The sequence below is a fragment of the Limanda limanda genome, chromosome 10 (assembly GCF_963576545.1).
Source record: "Limanda limanda chromosome 10, fLimLim1.1, whole genome shotgun sequence".
NCBI lineage: Eukaryota > Metazoa > Chordata > Actinopteri > Pleuronectiformes > Pleuronectidae > Limanda > Limanda limanda.
In genome coordinates, this window is record NC_083645.1 from 24,303,108 (window position 1) to 24,326,359 (window position 23,252).

The 23,252-nt window shown below is 40.7% G+C and overlaps 1 protein-coding gene across 1 annotated transcript; it reads left to right on the top strand.

The window, feature by feature from the left end:
- Positions 1-8,941: 8,941 nt before the first annotated feature.
- Positions 8,942-22,867, top strand: LOC133011485 (transmembrane anterior posterior transformation protein 1 homolog). Its single transcript, XM_061079210.1, has 10 exons — positions 8,942-9,021; positions 9,702-9,772; positions 10,811-10,905; positions 11,603-11,746; positions 11,854-12,028; positions 14,841-14,950; positions 15,063-15,122; positions 15,246-15,314; positions 15,440-15,513; positions 22,744-22,867. Exons 1-10 carry the CDS (start codon positions 8,942-8,944, stop codon positions 22,865-22,867), a joined length of 1,002 nt encoding a protein of 333 aa, XP_060935193.1.
- The last annotated feature ends 385 nt before the right edge of the window (positions 22,868-23,252 follow it).

Consider the following 23,252-nt stretch of genomic DNA (forward strand, 5'->3'; position numbering starts at 1 on the left):
TTGATTATTTTAAAAGCAGTTGGGACTCTGCACCATTTGAATATTTATTTAATAGCCAGGTTCCTTTAAATTGAAGCCTAATGAAGTACAGCAGATGGGCAAATGTACTTATACTTCAATTCCACCGCTGCCTATTCCCCTCATAGAGATTCCTCTCAGTCTGAACATTTTTCAGCTGATAAATATTTGTGTTCATCAATTTAAAAAAAATAGAAGTAGCAGCAGTTCTCATCCACTGGTCCCAGTCCTCCTGCCCGGGAAAGTTGGATTTCGGTTACGTGCCCGCGGGACTCTACGAGACTCTGGCCCACTACGAGCCGGGTCCGATCGGGATCCTGTTCCACATGGTGCACACGTTCCTGTGCGCGGTGCAGCCCAACGCGTTCCCACAAGGTAAGAGACTCCTCATCCAGGTACATGGAGTCCCTGAGGGGGGGGTGCAACTGGGAATAAACACCTGTGATTGTGTTGGAACAAACACTGTGTGCAGAGCTGATCCTGTTGTGATAATCTGTGAGAATAATCAGTCGCACAGGGTGGAAGATGAGGTATAACATGGACAGTTAAACCCCGGGATTGATGACATATGGAGACGCGTCCCACCTACGGACAGTAAACAATCTCATATTAAGAAAACCTGGATGTGTTTAGACTGTGAGAGGAAGCTGGACTAACCAAATGAAAAACCAGAGAGAGAACATGCCAACTACACACCTTGTAAATATCATTAATAATAATTGTGTTGATGTGCTAAATTACACTCAACATCTACTGCACATCTGTCGATTCGTGGATCCCTCACTCTGGACTTTCTCTGAGGTTTATGCATGTCCCCTGTTGAAAATGTGTTCTTTTATCCTTTAAGAGAAGACGAGCCGAACTCAGTTTGGTCAATCAAAGTATTTATTTAGGAGAGCAATGAACAGGTTACAGCAAAGCAATGGGCTTCCATTACATTAGATGTATCAGAGCGCGCTGAACATCCGGCGTCTGTCTATTTCATAACAGTAGTTCTTCGTTCCTCCTCCTCGGAAGTGCGCAGGCGTAATCCATCCTCCTGGCATTTGGTATACGGAAGTGAAAAGGAAGACACTCCCAATGACGCTATAGTTGCTAGGCAACCTGTTTATTTAATAAAAGTCCTTGAACCAGCAGATGCAATGTGGGCCAAAGGTGTTTACAATTGGAGAAAAGATTATTATGTTTTCTGCTTCATCAAAACAATCCTGACTGTAAACATTCGGATCCTCGAAACCAAAGCAACATACAAAATTAAGTCAACAACGTCACTCTGTCTGACCTCCTATCAAGACAGCTGTGAGACTGACCATCAATGTGACGCACACATTTATAATTTGTAGATTAAACATCAGGAGAGGAAAAGGTTATTATAAAATCATTTGTACAAGGCCTTATATCTAGCTAAAACTACTTCTATCTTTATTTGTTTATAATTCTGTCAAACACAACCTATAGTTAAAAGTTTGAAATTCTTGTTGTTAAAGGGTTTATTTTTGGTTTCTCCTCGCTCCTGTCGAGGGGTAAAGGGCAGAGGATGTCGCACCATGTTAACGCCCATGAAGCCAAATTGAGATCTGTGAATGTGGCTTTTGCTATGGAGGCGTATTGCATTCACTTGAAAAAATAAAAAAAGCTCTTGGTAAAAAAAAAAAAGTTCGAAAAACAGGAAAAATCCAGTTTTTCGAACATTTTTCCCCCTGTTTTTCCGAGATAAAAATCCTGTTTTTCGAACTTTTTTCCCCCGTTTTTCCGAGATAAAAATCCTGTTTTTCGAACTGATTTTTTTCCTGTTTTTCGCTCAAATTTTTTTCCATGCTTTTATTTTGAAAGTGACGTATAGCGTCCATAGACGTAGCTCAAATAAACCTGAAAACATCAGTTGAAAGTCTCGACCATCTTTCGGGGGATATGCTACAGATAGGTAGAGGATAGTTTTTATTTTTTTCCCGTTAGTGGCTTTATTATAGAAGATTGATTTGTAGTTCCTGTTATTAGCAGGTTGGTGGTTGGGACTCTTGTTTTGAAAGGGGTTCCATCGGAAAGGGGTTCTAACGATAGAGAAAAATGTGAAGGAAAATAAATGAGTGTGATGTCCCGATTCAATAACCATCTCTCGGATTCTCTTAAGGCTGAGGCCTCCTGACAGTATAATAGAACAAACCGCTCGGCTACATTAGTCTGTTGCAGGGTCAGGCTGATGGAGCAGCAACCATACTCCATGCATGTGAGAGCTTCAGGCAGGATTAAGGGAACACCTTTTCCGGAGAAAACTTAACTCAGAAAAACAGGATTTTTATCCTGTTTTTTTTTTTTTTTTTTAAGTGAATACAATACGCTTCGGATTAGGGCCACTGTGGAAAAAACAAGTGAGTTCTGAGTTTAAACTCAGAATTCTGACTTTTTTCTCAGAATTCTGACTTTAATCTCAGAATTCTGACTTTTTCTCAGAATTCTGACTTTTTTCAGAGGGTCCCGGCTATTGCAGCCAGCGCAGGTGTGTGACATGCTGAAGGGCCTGATCATGGTGCTGTGCGTCTCCATGATGCACTAAGTGGACTACTCCATGATGTACTACAGGATGATGAACTGCAGAGCCTTAGTCAGGTTCAGTGCACTGAAGATCTATCTGCTTGTCTCATCCCACAATTAGGACGATTAAAGACTTTGAGATAAGGTTTTCAAACTGTACTTTATAAAGATTTAGGTGAGTGGATGAGCAGGACACAGGGTCGTGTTTTCAGTGTGCTTGTAGTTTTGGTTGTTTAATGGAGTTGTATTCAGTGTTAAATTGCCTTTTAAATGAGTTACTTTCCTGAGTGTCGGCCTCTCAGTCCTCCATTCCATCCTCATCATGGTCCAAGCCTGCACCTTCAACATCGCCTTCACCTCCAACAACACCGTGGTCACCCTGATACGCGCCAATACGGTAAGCATGCTGCGTCATTTCGTCACTTCCTGTTTACCAGCCGCTGGTGGTGGTCGCTCCATGAACTAGCTCCTCTGCTAACAGCGGTTTCTCTGTATTATTACGGCTAAAATCTCCGGTTTGTAGTTAAACACCCACACATACTAGCCCCTACTCTCTGGTGCTTAGTGATTCTGTGTTCTGTTTAAAACTCACCCTCGTAGCTGTATAGCAGCAATGTCTTCTCTCTCTCCCTCTCGGTCCACTGCTATTTCTTGCTCAGATTGTCTAATGTTTACTTACTCCTCTGCCTCCCTTAACAGTAGTGGTACTTGTAATAAATGTAGTACGTTGGTAGCGATGAAAGCGAGGCTAAGTGATTTAGAAGCGCGGCTCCGCAGTTTAGAACCTCCGTTAGCTCTAGTTAGCCAGCACCTGCTAGCCACCGCGGCTAGAAAAACAGGATTTTTATCTCGTAAAATCAGAAAATAAAAAAGTTCGAAAAACGGGGAAAAAACAAGTTCGAAAAACAGGAAAAATCCTGTGTTTTTTTTTTAAGTGAATGCAATACGCTTCGGATTAGGGCCGCTGTGGGAAAAACAAGTGAGTTCTGAGTTTAAACTCAGAATTCTGACTTTTTTCAGTAGTTCCCGGCTATTGCAGCCAGCGCAGGTGTGTGACGTGCTGAAGGGCCTGATCATGGTGCTGTGCGTCTCCATGATGTACTACCTCATCCGAGGACAGTCGGCCATCAAACTCTTCATTATCTACAACACGTTGGAGGTACTTCAACATTTATTCCACACAGTGTAAAAGATACCTATTTATATATTTCCATGTCATGTATCTGTTGTTTACACAATGGTTGTGTTTGTGCCTTCGTCTGTCAGTTTGCAGATCGGCTCTTGGCCTCTTTAGGTCAAGACATCCTGGACTCTCTATACTGGACGGCCACAGAATCCAAGGTCCGGAAAAGAGACAGTAAAAAAGTCATCTTTCACTTCCTCTTGGCCGTCTTCTATGTCTGTATCCTTCTGGCTCAAATCAACAGCAGCATAACAGCAGGTTTTAAATCCTCATATTGCAATAATTGAAGGTTTCTAGTAGAGTAGGTTCTGCTTTTAACAGATGATGTACAAGTGCAGCCTCGAGTTATGCTCATATTTCTTTGTGAGCTCTTTATGACCAGCGGAGAAGATAAATAAGGTCAACATAACTTGGCCGACAGACACAAGAATCAGCTTTGCATTGATTTTCTTTCAGCTATTCACAAACATTGGAGCTAAAAGGGAGGAAATGGATTCTTTTTTGCTCAGGTCTAGAACTAGGATGATGAACTGCAGAGCCTTAGTCAGGTTCAGTTAGGGCTGCGCAATTAATCGAAATATAATCGTGATCACGATTATTGGGTCAAACGATCTCCAAACTACTATAATCGAGTTGAAACGATTATCAAGACCCTTCAAAAGTCTTGAATCTTTTTCAAATTCAAAACTCTGTGTAGCCGATGGTTTTTTCCCCTTTTACTGTCAGGCCTCAGCCGAAAAATGACACGAGAGACGGTTATTGAATCGGGACATCGCAACCATTATTTTCCTTCACACTTCAAAACTTCTCTCTCGACAACACCCCCTTCAAAACAAGAGTGCCGACCAACACCTTGCTTATAGCAGGAACCACACATACAACAGCTTGTCGCTGTTGAATCTTCCATGTAGAGGACGGCTAGCTGCAAATAGTGCGCTTTTTTGAAGTTGTGCTATTTTATAATAAAACCAGTGTTGAGAATAAACGTCTATTTTCAGCTGTCTTTTAGTCCGTTTTTTTTTGAGAAGTCATAGAAATTTGTTTTAAATGCACATCCAAACTATTCCATCTGTCAGACATGAGCATTATTATTATTGTAGGTTACATATAAATGTATCTAAAATATAAAATAAAGCTTTAAATTAACTTTTAGTTTATTCAGCAATTAATTCACCTTGTATACGTGAAACATGTGTGGGACGGGGACTTGCAGGAATAATTTCTCTGCACAAGAGAGCACCCTACTACTACGACTGCAGAAGACATTTTCAGCTCCGTGGACTTGTATTTTAGTTCAGTGGGACATGTGCGTCAGTATCACAACTGAAAGCGCTGCCTGCTTGACAGAAAAAAACCCTCAGGGGTTGTGAGGATAATAATTGAGAAGTCGCAGAATGCAACTTGGAACCATTGTTTTTTGCATGAAATTAAATTCAAACACAATAACTCAAAGAAACAAACTGATAATAAAATCAAAAACGGAAAACATGTGACGTGTCACGACGTTTCGACCCTCTTGGGTCTTCTTCAGATCTTATTAGGCATGTTAAAAAGCTAAATATTTCTATCTTGAGCTGCGAGCTCCTTCCACTACAACATTCGGAGCAAGAGTGAGAAGACTGAGGGCTCATCTATTTATAGGCTGCCTCTCACAGACTCCTCCCCCTTGTTTATTCCACTGTGATCCTTTAATTCTATAACTGAATTAAAATAAACTTATTTATATATATTATCATTCATGATACCGTGTTTCTATGAATATATTATATTTTATTGGATGTAGTGATATATTTATGTATTTATATTCTATTTAAAATAAAATTGTGACTTTGAACGAAATTCGTATATCGATAAACTGTGATTGATTTAAATCACATATCAAATTACATGTTTTTAATTTGAGTTGTCTATATCCATGTATTGTTTTTGTAATAAATCGTGTAATTACTACTTAACATCCACGAATTGTCTTTTTTTCAATAGTCTTAGTGATTTGTGGGTTTCTTTCTTTAACTTTCTTTCTTTAACTCCTATATGATGTACCCCCCCCCCCCCCGAGAAAAAAACGTTTGTTTCTGCCAGTTTAACATTTTATTAAAACGAAAAAGGAAAATCTACTTTGTAAACACAGTACACAGAACAGCCAAAACATACATACACACAAGTATTGGGATGTGCAAAATCCTCGTAGAAATTAAATAGTCATCCATAAATACAAACTTAAAAGCAGAAGTATACAAGTTAGCAATCTTCTTCAATAAAGAAAAGATTTAGAAGCAGAAAATTCACACAATTTTACTTAACTTTGTAAACACACTATGTAGAACAACTCAAACACACACATTCAAGTAAAGTCCAAAATCTAAATATTCAAACAAAGAATCTTATTCCGAAAAAATAATAAACATTTAATACTGTAAGCATGCAGCCAAGGTGCTCTCCCCCTTTGTTTATCAACTGTTTGATGAATCTAATCTAATATAAAAGCATAATAGAATGTAAAGTAAAGTAACATCTAGCTGGCGTCAGTTAGGCCTACTTGTAAAATGCATAATGTTTAACAGTAAAATCTCAATTTAGCTTGCACCTAAGTTATAACATATTTGAGTGTGCTAACATTAGTAGGGCCCTATGATTTCCGCGATAATGAAAACGCGGACGGAATCACGGAATCGGACAATAAAAACGGAATCTACTGTTAACACGGAATGCAGCGGAATTCGCCATTATTTTGGTGAAATTCAGTTTCGAGAGAAAGGGAAACAATACAGGTGACATTAACCTCACTGAATGTTTAGCAGTCACTCCCAAAACAATGCTAAAAACACCCGGTCCACCACTCCAGCCTAGTTAGCGGGGATGCAAACAATAGGTCCCGCCCCCGCTCCTAACAAGAAGTTGAAGCGCCCGCGGCTGACCGCGGAAATGCCTAAAACTTCCAAAAAGCTTAATAATTCGGTTTTAACCCCAAAATTCAGAGCGGAACAATACCCGAAACAATTTTATCACTCAGGTAATCAGCTGTTTTGCCGTGTATGCCAACATACTATTGATTGGAAAAGAAAAGATACGTGCGATGACCACTTGAAGTCAAAAATCCATCTAAAAAACAGTGAAAGCCGTAGCCAGGGCACGGCCCTACAAACCACAATTACGTCTACAATCAGCTTAGCAGATTCAAGAGTGGAGTTTATTGAGGACTTTGTGGCTGTGTGCGCCGCATCTGACATCCCCCTTGAGAAGCTAAAAAAGTTACACCCGTTTCTAGTCAAACACTGTAAACACGGAGGAGCGCTCCCCCAAAATGCCAGCAGCCTCCGCCAGACTCACCTGCCTCGAGTGTTTGATCAACACATGACTGCCGTTTTAAAGCAGATCAGGGGGAAGAAGTTCGCTGTGGTTGTGGATGAAACAACGGATGCACGGGATTGTAGCGTCCTAAACATCGTCATTGGTGAGTTATGATTTGTTAAAATGAAGGACAGGTTATAAGCACTTTTTATTGTTACAAAAAGGGTCCTCAAGTCCTCAGTTATGCATTTTTTACACTTTAAGGACACTGTGAAAAGTTTATAAGCACTTTATTATTTGTGTAATGTTCTTATTTGAAGCACTGAAAACAGTGCAATGTTGTGATGTTTTAATAAATGTATTCGTTCGCACTTATTTGACACTCGTTCTGATGATTTAAATAGCTTAAAGTGTAAAAACGGAATTCATGAAAATGAAAACGGAAAAAACGGAATTTGGAAAAAAGCAAAACGGATTTCATAGGGCCCTACATTAGCAATAACGTCAGCTAGTTCGAGGTGTATGCGTAGGCTAACCATTAACGAACCATCGTAACTTTTTATGAGCAATTAAATATACCTCTTGCTCTGCCTGTTTTGTGATATACATGCCTGAAAGGTGCCTGATATTTCTATACTGAAATAATATCAGCATTATAATTGTAAGCTATTTTATTTAATGACGTTATTGTCGAGGGTTGATTTGTATTTCCTGTTCTAAGCAGGTTGTTGGTAGTGACTCTTATGTTGAAAGTAGTTTTTTAAAGGAAGTGGGTTCTGTGATGAGTGAAGTTGCAAAGTGAGCAGAGAATAACGTGTGTGCTGTGCCGAGCGCATGACCTGCTCTCGTGTCCTTTGTCGGCTGAGGCCGGACCTATGATACGACTAAACGCTCGGCTACATAATTATTATAACTATGATGATTTTTCAGTTGCCTATTTTTTGGTGCCCCCTCAGGACTTGGTGCCCTACGCACAGCGCGTAGTTCGCGTCATGGAAGCGGTGCGGCGCTGGGTTTAGGTTTGGGTAGAACATGTTAGGATTAGGGCCCTAGTCCACGGCCAGGATTCTAAACCCACTGTACACTCTATGAATTGGGTCTCCTGGGTGCTGAATATTATCTTCATTCTATCCAATGCCCCATGTTGTTTAGGAGTCATGAAATATTCACAAAATTGTTGAATTTATTTTAACATTCAGGCCAATTGGTTATTTTGTGTTCAGGAGGAAGATCCATCTTCTCTCCATTTTCTTTCGTTATATATCGGTCCAAGACAAATTGTATTGGAGGCCTGCTACTCTAAGTGATTGTGGTCCATGTAATATGAAGTGTTTGACTAGAGGAGTATTTGTGTTTTCTTGTGTCTCAAATTATACCTGTTTTGTACCATTCTTGTGGCTATGGAATTTTTTGAATATTATGTACACGCAATTGGATGTCTGTGGTGTGAAAGCTGTTCAATTATGATATTGATCTTGGTGTGTGTGTTTCTGACGAATTTAAGTTCATGAAACACTTGTAATAACATATTGTTTTTCTTGTGATGCATTGGTGTGAGTGTTGCCTTAACTAGCAGGTGTGAAGTAAGTGTTCCAGTATATGGAGCGGAGTGTTGTACAGGGTACACAGTGCAAGGAGACAGGTATATTTAGTGCAGTTCTGTGATGGTGGCTCTGACAGAGTTAGATGAGTTGTACAGTCTTATTGCGGTACATTAACAACATCCAAAGAATGCACTTTTTTTTTACCGTGGTATCGAAATTGGCATCGAGAATTTTGTTATTTTACTGGTATTGGCACCGACTACTGAGTTTTTGGTATGGTGACACCCCTAGTAGTCTGGGACACTCTCACTGTGCACACTTTCTCCTCACCCTTGCCTAACATCTCTCCATCTTCAGAAAGCTGAAAAAATAAATGAAGGTGGAAGGCACATCCCTGGGCATCAAGCCCAAGCCTACCGCCCAACCACCAGCCCCGCAGTCCTCCACCAAAAGGTCTGGCCGTGCAATTACATTACTTTACTTCAATATTCTTCTACTTTCAGGATGAATTATATTTCATTTCATGTTTGAAAATAAGCTTTTTGTTAACTCTCAGTTTACTAACATGTTGACAGCATTATAAACTATATTTACAGATTGGAGTGCTGTAGGGTTTTATTGGCCTCTCAAGCACTTTATAAACAGTGATACCCTGCTTTTGCTTTTCATTTATGAACCAGCTTATCATCTGAAAGTTTTCCAGGTTAGAAGAATTTCAAATGTGAGTGGTATAGTGCTGCGAGCTCATTAATCACAGTCATGTGTTCACTTTGTTGGTCAAACTGGTTTCCCTGCAGTCTGAACAAGCAGCTATAAGTGGCCTCAACTAAACACCAGCAAACATGTGTCCCTCTTAGAAGGACTTTACAGATCCTGGTCAGTGAATGAAACAAACGACTCAGAGACACAGAGATCCAACAGGCTTAAGCGTATTTGGGGTTTAAAGATGAGCGTGAAACCGAAACCCCAACAGGATTATGGTAATCGGGTCAGAGGAATGTTTTATCTCATCATATGGTTCCTCTGAGAAAGTGCATTGGCACCTACTACTGAGTTTTTGGTATCGTGACACCCCTATTAGTCTGGTACACTCTCACTGTGCCCCTTGCCTAACATCTCTCCATCTTCTCAAGGCCTCCCCCACCGAAGGCTACGAAGGCGACCAACGAGCTGCGCGTGGACGGCACGAGGATGGAGGAACAAGGTAGGGCTGCTCAATTAATCAAATATAATCGTGATTACGATTATTGGGTCAAACGATCTCCAAACTACTATAATCGAGTTGAAACAATTATTTGGCATTTTTTTCTAAAGCGACGCGCATGCGCAATTCAGTCCCTCCCCCGGAGCATTCAGCGCGGCCCTGCTGACTGGCACTCACTCTCAAGCAGCTGTGAAGTGAAGGAGGCGAGTTGTGTGTGTGGGGACCGGAGGTATTTAAAAAAACAGCGCAAGTGGAAAATGGCAGAGGGAGGGCAGCCCCGTCTGATCGACTCTTCGAATCCGATGAGCAGCAGCACCACACAGTGTAGCGGCCGCGCAGTGTTCATTCTCCAGCGTGCATCCGCCCGGCTGTTCACACGGGACCCGTGCGGGTCAGCTTGCGATTCTCCCCTAGTTGTTGTATGGAACCCGTTCAAGGTCGGGGTTTGGGGATAAATTATGATGGTTCTCATAGCCCCCCCCCCACCCCTCTCTTTCTCTCTCTGTCTGTGTGCTTGTAGTAGGGGGGCAGATGGGGACATTTAATATTGAGAGGAAATTTCAAAGTTCTCAGTTACAAAGTGTTTTTATGGAGAGTGTTAATGTTGCCATCATTAAGGGTTTGAATAACCAGGCACCGATATTCTGCATGGCTTCACGGAGGAATGAGACACACAGCCGTAATCGTGTTTACCGGAACCGGAAGTGACTGGTACTTCCGGTTAGCACATATTAATAATTGTCTGAATAATCGTGATTTCGTTTTTGTCCAAAATAATCGTGATTATGATTTTTTCCATAATCGAGCAGCCCTAGGTTGCACTGAAGATCTATCTGCTTGTCTCATCCCACAATTAGGACGATTAAAGACTTTGAGATAAGGTTTTCAAACTGTACTTTATAATGATTTAGGTGAGTGGATGAGCAGGACACAGGGTCGTGTTTTCAGTGTGCTTGTAGTTTTGGTTGTTTAATGGAGTTGTATTCAGTGTTAAATTGCCTTTTAAATGAGTTGCTTTCCTGAGTGTCGGCCTCTCAGTCCTCCATTCCATCCTCATCATGGTCCAAGCCTGCACCTTCAACATCGCCTTCACCTCCAACAACACCGTGGTCACCCTGATACGCGCCAATACGGTAAGCATGCTGCGTCATTTCGTCACTTCCTGTTTACCGGCCACTGGTGGTGGTCGCTCCATGAACTAGCTCCTCTGCTAACAGCGGTTTCTCTGTATTATTACGGCTAAAATCTCCGGTCTGTAGTTAAACACCCACACATACTAGCCCCTACTCTCTGGTGCTTAGTGATTCTGTGTTCTGTTTAAAACTCACCCTCGTAGCTGTATAGCAGCAATGTCTTCTCTCTCTCCCTCTCGGTCCACTGCTCTTTCTTGCTCAGAGTGTCTAATGTTTACTTACTCCTCTGCCTCCCTTAACAGTAGTGGTACTTGTAATAAATGTAGTACGTTGGTAGCGATGGAAGCGAGGCTAAGTGATTTAGAAGCGCGGCTCCGCAGTTTAGAACCTCCGTTAGCTCTAGTTAGCCAGCACCTGCTAGCCACCGCGGCTAGAAAAACAGGATTTTTATCTCGTAAAATCAGAAAATAAAAAAGTTCGAAAAACGGGGAAAAAACAAGTTCGAAAAACAGGAAAAATCCTGTTTTTTTAAGTGAATGCAATACGCTTCGGATTAGGGCCGCTGTGGAAAAAACAAGTGAGTTCTGAGTTTAAACTCAGAATTCTGACTTTTTTCTCAGAATTCTGACTTTTTTCTCAGAATTCTGACTTTTTTCTCAGAATTCTGACTTTTTTCAGTAGGTCCCGGCTATTGCAGCCAGCGCAGGTGTGTGACGTGCTGAAGGGCCTGATCATGGTGCTGTGCGTCTCCATGATGCACTACGTGGACTACTCCATGATGTACTACCTCATCCGAGGACAGTCGGCCATCAAACTCTTCATTATCTACAACACGTCGGAGGTACTTCAACATTTATTCCACACAGTGTAAAAGATACCTATTTATATATTTCCATGTCATGTATCTGTTGTTTACACAATGGTTGTGTTTGTGCCTTCGTCTGTCAGTTGGCAGATCGGCTCTTGGCCTCTTTAGGTCAAGACATCCTGGACTCTCTATACTGGACGGCCACAGAATCCAAGGTCCGGAAAAGAGACAGTAAAAAAGTCATCTTTCACTTCCTCTTGGCCGTCTTCTACGTCTGTATCCTTCTGGCTCAAATCAACAGCAGCATAACAGCAGGTTTTAAATCCTCATATTGCAATAATTGAAGGTTTCTAGTAGAGTAGGTTCTGCTTTTAACAGATGATGTACAAGTGCAGCCTTGTGTAATGCTCATATTTCTTTGTGAGCTCTTTATGACCAGCGGAGAAGATAAATAAGGTCTTTTAGAGGAAGTGCAACATAACTTGGCCGACAGACACGAGAATCAGCTTTGCTTTGATTTTCTTTCATCTATACACAAACATCGGAGCTAAAAGGGAGGAAATGGATTCTTCTTCTCTATTCAAAACTAATAGAAGAGAATAAAAACAACCCAAGGTTTCTCTTCAGCACTGTAGCCAGGCTGACAGAGAGTCACACCTCCACTGAACCGAGTATTCCTCCATCCCTAAATAGAAATATCTTTATGACCTTTTTTAATGATAAAATTCTAACTATTATAAATAAAATAAACCATCTCCTGCCCTCAATTGGCACTCGTACCCTCCCAACAACAGAGATCTCAGAAACGGCTGAGAATCCTTCTCATTATTTAGACAGCTTCTCTCTGATCACCCGTGATCAGTTTACCAAAATAATCTCAGGTTCTAAACCAACAACCTGTATCTTAGATCCCATCCCTACAAAATTACTTAAAGAAATTCTGGCCCTAATTGATAGTTTGTTACTTAACACAATCAATCTGTCATTATCATCAGGTTATGTACCACAGTCTTTTAAAATAGCTGTAATCAAACCCCTACTCAAAAAACCAACCCTACACACAAAAAAGTGGGACTGGGGTTAATTAATATTTAATAAATAAATAAGTCACCTTTATATAATAAAAAAGACTTTGTGCAGTTTTGAATCAAAGTGAGCTGAATTCAACAAATTAGATGCTTTTATTGATTGAATTTTACTAATTTGTGATGGAATAAAATCAGCTCTGAATCACTTAGTAGAATTTAATTGTAATTTTTAGGAAAGTCCAAAGTTCAAGAAAATTAATAGATTTTACTCATTGGGAGGCCTTAGGTTTTAATAATGTTACACTTCCGCCGAAGGCATTTTGAGCCACATCAGTGGTGATCTTCCGCACATTTCAGGGACTGCCATTTTCTTTTCAATTCTTTGTGATGTATAACCAAGTTGCTGCAGCAGTTAAAAATTGTTTTGCGGTATTGAGTGTTATCAAACATGTAGTGGATGACTCTGCATCGATGCAAGCTTCTGTCTGCGTCAGAGTCTCTGTCGGAGTCTGTTCCCTCCTCACTCCCCCTCTCACCTGTGCTCAGTTCACACTTTTACAATAAACACCATCACAATTTATTAGGACAAGAACAGGACTGACGTTTACTTTGTGTTTGTTTGAGATCAGTTCTAAGTGTGAGTGATTAGAAAACATCAGAGGAGCATGAGAGAGAGAGAGAGAGAGAGAGAGAGAGAGAGAGAGGTGAGCGGATGAGTCAGTGTGTGTTGGAGCACCTGCTCTGCTGTATCTGATTGGACACCTTCGACAGGAGAGAACTCTGATTGGCTGCTGACATTTTGACTGCGCATTAACTTCTCGGCTTCAACTCGGTTCAACCTCTTTCATCTGCATCTTAGGTAAGTGATGGATCACTCAGTTTAGCCAGCATAAGCTCATCATTTAAGTTTAAAATTAAAATAGTGAAACATGATAAGTTAGCTGCTGTTACCTGCTGCTAAATGTGGAAATACTGTTGCTGGATTGCCTTGTGTTTTCTGCTAGTTATATTTGATCCCGGTGGTAGTCTTGTCATCATATATTGGCATTTAAATGAATGAGTCAGCAGCTAGCGTGATGCTAAGTAGCGTTAGCTTGCCTCGGTAGGGCAGGCCAGTGGGGGAAAAAAGGCCTTTAGCCACAGACTATTTTCACATCTTACACGGTGAACTAAGGGTTTAACTCGACCTGACGTCAGTGTGAGTGGGTTATGAAACAGTGCGGGCGGGTTTTATTTAGTTTCTGCGGAGTTTCATAAATAGTTGGCGGGGAAGCTAAGCTAACGCACGTTAGCATTAGCCACGTAGCTCCCTTGACCGGACGTTTCTGCTGTGTGAGTGGGCGTGCGAGAGAGAGGGAGCCTGTCCCGGTGAGTACACGCTGTGTGTACACATCCCCCAGATGCACGCCGAGTTTCAGCGCCGTGCTGAGCCGAGCTGAGCCAAGCAAGCTAGCCCTGAAGTCTCTCGGCTGGTTGGATTTCTGTCTGTGTAAAATGTGGACTAAAAAATCCTTCACTCGCCTTAAAGCCTAGTTTAATTTATATACTTCTGGCGGATGTGTGTCGCACGGCTCTTACTGCTCAGTGGCCATTATTTAAATCATATTTTTTTCCCTCTGCTGCTTGTGTATTCAGTACTTTCCCGACTGAAATGTGCTTACTAAACTTTCCAAAACTGTTGAATTAGTGACCACAACCTGTAATAGATTTGTATCCTCTTTGGACAAGCAAGTGCTTGTCTTTTACTTTTCATTTGTGTGTGTAAGTGTAAAATGTTAATTTATCTAATTGAATTAAATGTAATATTATTTTTTTTCCAGGTGCATCTTGTCTTGTCAGCTTATCAAGAGGTATGTATCAGACTTATATGCATAATACAATATGCTTGGATATAACATTTCACATACATGTGTTGTAAAGGTCCAAAGTTTGTATAACGAATTTATCACAGGGCTGAAATGATGGTGGTTGCTCATAGCGATGTAAGAGTTGTTATTAAAGCAGTTCTCCTTGAGGTTTAAAAAGCTTATTAGCCACCAGTTGATGAGAACATTCAAAATTAATTTAAAAATATCATCTTGTTTGCTTCCTTTCCTCAGAGCACCTGTGGCCGTTCTTTCTCGATTTCTTCATGGTCATCTGCTCTGATGTTGTTTTCGTCATTTTAAAACACATTTTCACCATCAGGTTTAATGACATCACTGAAGAAGTAAGGACAGAATCGTATTTAAACGTGTCACACAAAGTATAACACTGTTATATATGGTTCTCTAGTTTCTTTCTTTTCTCACAGTCCACTCTTTGTCTCTCCTCCCCTGCAGGTGTACAGTGAATACAGAGCCAGTCTGGCCTTCGAGCTCGTCAGTAGTCAACAGGACAATGTAAGTGACCCCCTCTTCTTCATATCACCATCCTTATATTTGCATAAAGAGCACTGAGCCTACGCAGCTAATCAATGAAGTTTTGTTGAGTGCTGCTATCTGTGCTTGTGTGTCACTGTGTAGGCTAGTACTGAATACTGTGACGCACTGGCTCGGACGATGGATCTCACCCCTCTGCCTTTGGCTGTTGTGGTAAGACAGGCTGCCGTCTGTTGCTATTCAGAAATTAATACCAGAAGAATTAGTCATAAGTACATAAATATAAGCCAGAAAAATATTAAATTTGATAATCATTCTGCTTTGTAATGTTTTAACAGCTTATCCGAGCGCTGTTGACTACATTCAAGGTGCAGGGAACCCCATATACGTGTGTTTTCCTTTTTTATCTTGGGTAAGTCTTAGGTTTTGTTTCACTAATGTTGCAGCAGGATTTTGATTCTTCATTACTCTGCCCCAGCATCCAGAACACAGCGAACCCTTGAGCCTAATATTACTGCTCTTGATGTAACCTTGCATGACATTTTCATTTTGTATATGCTGCATATATTTTAATAATGTACCAAAGGAGAAGCTCAAGAGGAGATTTAAAAGCTATAACTGATTTGACTAAGTTGTTCATGAAGATTAATATGGTGATAAGATATGTAGTAATTCACTCCTGTTCCTTATTGAACTACAGACCATTGAAATTCAGCTCAAAGTATAATTTCCATTTATCTTCATCTGAACATTGTATTTATTTAGACATGTAGAAGTGAATATTTAAATGTTAAGATTTTCTATTTATTTATAAAGTCTCAAATATGCACAGACACTCTTTCTATAACACAGACCACTACACACAGACATGCTTGCAGTCTGGATGCACACTAACACATGCACAGACTGTCATGAACCCACAGTCAGATTCAGACACACGCTGTTACATAAGCATCAACGCTGTGGCCTCACATTCTCCCGTGCTGAGCCGCTGACGGCCTCGCTCACTCTCATTTGCCAGATCCCATTGGGCTTGCACCATTGAAGAGTTTCCCTCGGGGTGAAGAATACAATGTTGTCATCTCTAGTGCCATCTCTGGCCTTCCCCACCCCCAAGTTAAAAATGGCTTGACTAGAATGTTGCGCTGTGGCAAAGATTCAGCTGTGCTGACACTAATGCAGCTCTAAACATCCTATTGCAGCGAGCGGTGGTCTACATCCCCCGATGTGTCCGTCTCTTTCTCGTCAAAGTGTCAAAGACTGGGCCTTATAGCAAAACACAGAGGGATGGTACACATCAACACACTAGTGTCAGTGGTGGGAGATGGACAGTGGCGACTGAAACCAGATGGTTGAGGAGATTCATTATAGCTGTGGCCCAGATCAACTTGTGACTAAATTACATTTGTCATTATTTTTTGATGCATAAATTCATCAACTATAATCTTGTCACTCCATTCACTCACAACAATACATTCCACTATAACAAAAGTTGCTGCAGATTCTTTCAGTCAGAGATGCAACCCTGATAACCTCTGCCTTCTCCCTTCGTAGGTTGGTTACACTTAAGGTGTTTAAAGTCAAGAGCCAACATGGAGGACAAGATGACCATCCTCTGAAAAGACCCACATTTAAGGCCATCTCAGTGGTAGATAAGAACTTGAATGTAAAGGGTGAACGCTCTGGTAAACTTTCTGTGTTGGAACATCCAGTGCAGAAGTTAGTTCTGCTGTTAGAAGCTACTTAAGCTATGATTGCAAAATGCACTGATATTGTATATGAGAAATTATTCGTTGTTATTGTCATTTGATCCAAAACACTCATAATTTGGTGGGAGTGTAACTAACCAACTGTGTGTTATTGTTTATATTGTTATTATTGTATATATTTAGAATGTGACATTTTCACTTGAGATGAGCAGAGTAAAGTTTATGATGAATGCAAAATGTACATAGAATTATTTGTAACTAACCCACCGTGTGTTATTGTTTATATCGCCAGAAGTGTCTCTTTTATTCTATTGTAAACATGTTAGATGATTTTATTTTGAAATGGTTCCGGCAGAGTTGCCTCGTGATGACGTCAGCGTTGCGACGGAAGAGGCTATGTTTTTAGCAACCTCCGAAGAGGCACAATTTTCTTACGGTGTATCTGAGTTGTTTAAGTTGTATTAAGGTGTACATGGAAAAGGACGGTTCAATAAACGACCTAGACATCAGTAAAGTCTCGACCATCTTTCGGGGGATCTGCTACACTGTGTATAAATGATGATCAGAGACTTCAGGTGTGTAGCAGGAAGGGAAACGTGGGTTTTCATTTTCTAATCTAAGTTATTTGTTTGCACTATAATGTAAGAAGTCATGTTTTTATAATCCTTGACAGATTGCATGTGTTTGGACATTTGTATTTGACACACACATATGTAGGTAGACAACTCTCTCCACTGTATTTACAGGGTTCCCACGCTTGCCTTGAAAAAAAATTCCATGCTACCTCCTGATTTTCCAGGTACCATATTAAGTGATGATCTATAGGCCCCTGAAGCTTTCTTCAGTACAGCAACCTCACTAGTAAACTTAGCTTAACAGTATAGATGTATAGAATCAGTCTGTGCATGATCAATGATTTTTTTTAAATGTCTCACCCGCAATGTTCCTATTTGGTAGTATCATTTTTTTAAAGAAAAAAACGAAAAATCGCAGCTCTGTGGACTTGTATTTGAGTTCATTGGGACGAAGCTGGGACATGTGCGTCGGTATCACAACTGATGGCGCTGCCCGCACGACAGGACAACCCTCAGGTGTTGTGAGGAGAGGAGAATACTTGAGAAAGCGCAGAATGCAACTTGGAACCATTATTGTTAGCATGAAATTAAATCAAAAACACAATAACTCAAAGAAACTGAAAATAAAATCAGAAACTGAAAACACGTGAAGGTGTCATGAGACACTCTTGGGTCTTCTTCAGGTCTTACTAGGTTAGGCACCTGAAAAAGCAAATTGTTTCTATCAGAGCTGTGAGGTCCTTCCACTACAACATTCAGACCAAGAGTGAGTGAGGAGCCTGAGGCCTCCTCTATTTATAGGCTGCCTCTCACAGACTCCTCCCCCTTGTCTATTCCACTGTGATCCTTTAATTCTATAACTGTGACTAAAACCAAACTTATTTATATATATTATCATTCATGATACCGTGTATCTATGAATATATTATATTTTATTGGACTTAAGTGATGTATTTATTTATTTAAGTCAAATTGTGACTTCAAACAAAGTTCGTATCGATAAACTGTGATTGTTTTAACTCACATATCAAAATAATTGATATTAATTTAAGTTGTCCACATCCATGTATTCTTTTTGTAATAAATCATGTTGTTATTACTACTTTGGGACGTCTACGTATTGTCTTTTTTTGTATAACTGAGCTGTGACTAGTGATTTTAGGTCAATTTCGTATAGATAAACTGTGATTGTTTTAACTTTACAATTACATGTTATTTGTTTGAATTTCACGACACAAATGTGGAAGCAGCCGTTTACCACCACAGTGTATTTCCTGGGAAGTCTGCTTGGCTCTTTCTTCTCCGGGAATACTGGCGCTATGTCACAATGGCTTTGGCGCTGCCTTGTCTGATCTACATCCCCCTCTGGAGGTAAGTTGCACCTACTTTAAGGAAGCTAGTATTTGTGGTTACCTACTACATGATAGTGACTGGAGATCAATTAATTTTTAAGACCTAGCTAAATCAAATTTAAAACTTTTTAAGTCTTTTTTAGGCCTAAAATTCCGATGATTAAATGATTGCAAGTAGCTCAGAATGAATTAAAACCGTCTGATCATACACCAGATGCAGGCCATCCAGTGTGCCAGCAGCGCAAACACGGACATTAATAATGTCACCAATCATCCCAGACCTGTTATTGCTCAATCTCGTGTGGCTAAATTCCACTTGTCCCTCTTATAAGTTGGACGCCAACCGCACGGGGCCGCATAACTAGTTAGCATGCCAGAGTCTCGAAGTTATAAAAATTTAAAAAGCCTTTCTTAAATGTTGTCATTGTCGTTTTGAACTCTTTTTTTTTTTTTTTAAAGTATCGGTTCAGGCACCGGTATCGGGGAAAAAAACAAACGATACCCAATATTTAGAAACGTCGTGCCAGGGCTTCCAGACTCAATCTAAATTGACCTATTACCTGACTAAGCAACGGACCCTCCCTTGGACAAGTGGAGAGAAATAAGCATAATAGATGCTTTGTTACTGTTCTTGTAGCTGTATTTTCAGCCTTCTATAGTAAATGTCCCCGTAACTAATTTCCGTGTGTTATAACTGTAGTATTATCCGTTTAGGAGCACCACCAGAGGTCCTTGGATGGCCCGTGCATTACACATTGTTCCCGCGGGGTTTTAAAAAGTCTTAAATTTAATCATCGGAATTTTAGGCCTAAAAAAGACTTAAAAAGTTTTAAATTTGATTTAGCTAGGTCTTAAAAATTAATTGATCTCCAGTCACTATCATGTAGTAGGTAACCACAAATACTAGCTTCCTTAAAGTAGGTGCAACTTACCTCCAGAGGGGGATGTAGATCAGACAAGGCAGCGCCAAAGCCATTGTGACATAGCGCCAGTATTCCCGGAGAAGAAAGAGCCAAGCAGACTTCCCAGGAAATACACTGTGGTGGTAAACGGCTGCTTCCACATTTGTGTCGTGAAATTCAAACAAATAACATGTAATTGTAAAGTTAAAACAATCACAGTTTATCTATACGAAATTGACCTAAAATCACTAGTCACAGCTCAGTTATACAAAAAAAGACAATACGTAGACGTCCCAAAGTAGTAATAACAACATGATTTATTACAAAAAGAATACATGGATGTGGACAACTTAAATTAATATCAATTATTTTGATATGTGAGTTAAAACAATCACAGTTTATCGATACGAACTTTGTTTGAAGTCACAATTTGACTTAAATAAATAAATACATCACTTAGTCTCAGGTTCTAAACCAACAACCTGTATTTTAGATCCGATTCCAACTAAATTACTTAAAGAAATTCTGCCCCTAATAGATAATTCGTTACTTAACACAATCAATCTGTCATTATCATCAGGTTATGTACCACAGTCTTTTAAAATAGCTGTAATCAAACCCCTACTCAAAAAACCCACCCTAGACCCAGAGGTTTTAGCAAATTACAGGCCAATATCTAATCTCCCCTTCCTATCTAAAATCTTAGAAAAAGTTGTAGCCAATCAGCTGTGTGAGTTTCTCCAGGAAAATAATATATATGAAGACTTTCAGTCTGGGTTTAGAACCAATCATAGCACAGAGACAGCCCTGGCAAAAGTCACTAATGACCTTCTAATAGCTTCAGATCAGGGACTTGTGTCTGTCCTCGTTCTGTTAGATCTCAGTGCAGCATTCGACACAATTGACCATCAAATTTTATTAGAGAGACTAAAACAGTTAATTAACATTAAAGGAACGGCCTTAAACTGGTTTAAATCTTATTTTGCTGATCGCTCCCAATTCGTTCAAATCAATGATGAGTCATCGGTGCGCACCAAAGTTAACCATGGTGTCCCACAGGGGTCTGTGCTCGGCCCAATTTTATTCTCATTATATATGCTTCCACTAGGAAACATTATCAGGACACACTCGGTAAATTTTCACTGTTATGCAGATGACACCCAGTTATATTTGTCAATAAAACCTGATCAAAGTAATCAATTAACTAAACTTCGAGCATGTCTCAAGGACATAAAAACCTGGATGACCCGCAATTTTCTCTTATTAAACTCAGATAAAACAGAGGTTATAATACTCGGCCCTAAACACCTTAGAGATACATTATCTAATGATATAGCTGCGCTAGATGACATTGCCCTTGCTTCCAATGACACAGTCAGGAACTTGGGAGTGATCTTCGATCCTGATTTGTCCTTTAATAGTCACTTAAAAGTAATTTCTAGGACCGCGTTTTTCCACTTGCGTAATATCTCAAAAATCAGACATGTCCTTTCGCAAAAAGATGCAGAAAAACTAGTCCACGCCTTTGTTACATCGAGACTGGACTATTGTAATTCATTATTATCAGGCTCCAGCAGCAAGTCGTTAAAGACTCTGCAGCTGGTCCAAAATGCCGCAGCACGTGTCCTGACGAGAACTAAGAAAAGAGAGCACATTTCTCCAGTATTAGCATCGCTACACTGGCTTCCTGTTAAATCTAGAATAGAATTTAAAATTCTCCTCCTCACCTTCAAGGCCCTTAATGATATGGCACCTCTTTACCTTAAAGAGATGTTAGTTCCATATCAACCTACTAGAGCACTCCGATGCCAGAACTCAGGTTTACTTGTTGTCCCTAAAGTCTCTAAAAGTAGAGTAGGAGCCAGAGCTTTTAGCCATCAAGCCCCACTGCTGTGGAATAATCTCTCACTTTCAGTTAGGGAGGCAGACACGCTCTGTTCGTTTAAAAGTAGACTCAAAACCTTCCTTTTTTATAAAGCTTATAGTTAGAGCTAATTTGTGCGATGTTCCAAATTTGATTAAATGGCAAAAACCCCTGATGATGCTAAGACGCACAGGGAATTTATGACACAAGACACACGGAGCTTCTCTTTCCTGCTTCTCCTTCCTTTTCTCCATATTTATCACATCAAGATAATTCTTATCTGATCAGTACATGTTACTAACTTGACCCCTTTTCCCGGAGTTTCTGTGCCTTAGCGCCCGCGGATGCAGGGCCACAGCTGTGGCCGCACCATGGATTATGATTGTGGATCGCGTGTCGGAGGTCGCAATGGTGGATCCAGTTCGGTGGATTCTGTATCGTGCCAGCTGATCGTCGTTGTAATGGAGGATCCTTTCTCGCGTTGGCATCGGATGATGAGGGACCACGACCGAGGCGGCAGCTGATAATGGATTCTAACTGGCGGCGGTGGACAATGACTGTGGATTATAGTGGATCCCATCCTGATGCTGGATCGTGGTCTTGCTGGCTGCTGGCCAGAGACTGTGATTGCAGCGGGACTGCCTGACACATAGTATTGAAAAATGTTTAGCCTAATGGATGCTGCTAAAAATCCTGATGATGTTTTCTTACACCTGACATCTATTGCACTTCTGTCCGTCCTGAGAGAGGGATCCCTCACATGTGGCTCTCTCTGAGGTTTCTACATATTTTTACCTGTGAAAAGGGTTTTTAGTAGTTTTTCCTTACTCTTGTTGAGGGTTAAGGACAGAGGATGTCACACAATGTTAAAGCCCCATGAGACGAATTGTTATTTGTGAATGTGGGCTATACAAATAAAACTTGATTGATTGATTGATTGATCATCAAAGCAAACCCGAAGGGCTGGATGGACGAGGAAAAGATGAGTGAGTGGCTGAGAGAAATGTACGTCAAGGGACCGGATGGCTTTTTCCACATATCTACGTCTCTATTGATCTGCGACTCCATGCGCACCCATCTCACCGATGCTGTCAAAAAAAAAGTGAAGCTAACAAATTCGGAGCTTGCCATCATTCCGGGTGGATTAACTAAAGAACTCCAGCCGCTAGATTTTGGTGTCAACAGGGCGTTCAAAGTTAAACTACGAGCTGCGTGGACATTCACCCTTCTCCCTTTCAAGGTTGGTTACACTTAAAGTGTTTAACAGCATTGTGCTCCTGGGGAAGTCGTGTGTTTACGTCAAGAGAGCCAACGTGGAGGACAAACTGTTTGAGAAGCCCTCCACCCCCACTGCCTCTTCCTGAGCAAAGACCCCCAGTAAAGCTGAGCCGGCCAGATGTCCCACACCTTCAGTTAAAACACAGACACCGCTAAGGCTGTTTTTTCACCAAGACAGGGAGACAGCGCCGGGCGACTTACGTTACTATCTGCCAATGGATCGTGGATGCCTGCGCTAAGGTATCAGTCTCAATTGTGGTCCGAGCTTCCACAAGGCCGGAATCATCACTGAACTGCCAGGTAACAGCAACGACGCTGACTCTGACTCTGATAATGACGAGAGGGATCCGGGCATGCTGGATGCCGAAATCTTCCAACTGTTAAACTCGGACACTGAAGATGAAGAATTTTAGGGATTTGTGGACGAGGAATGAACTGAAAAAGTGAGTGTATTGTGTTGTATTTTACGTG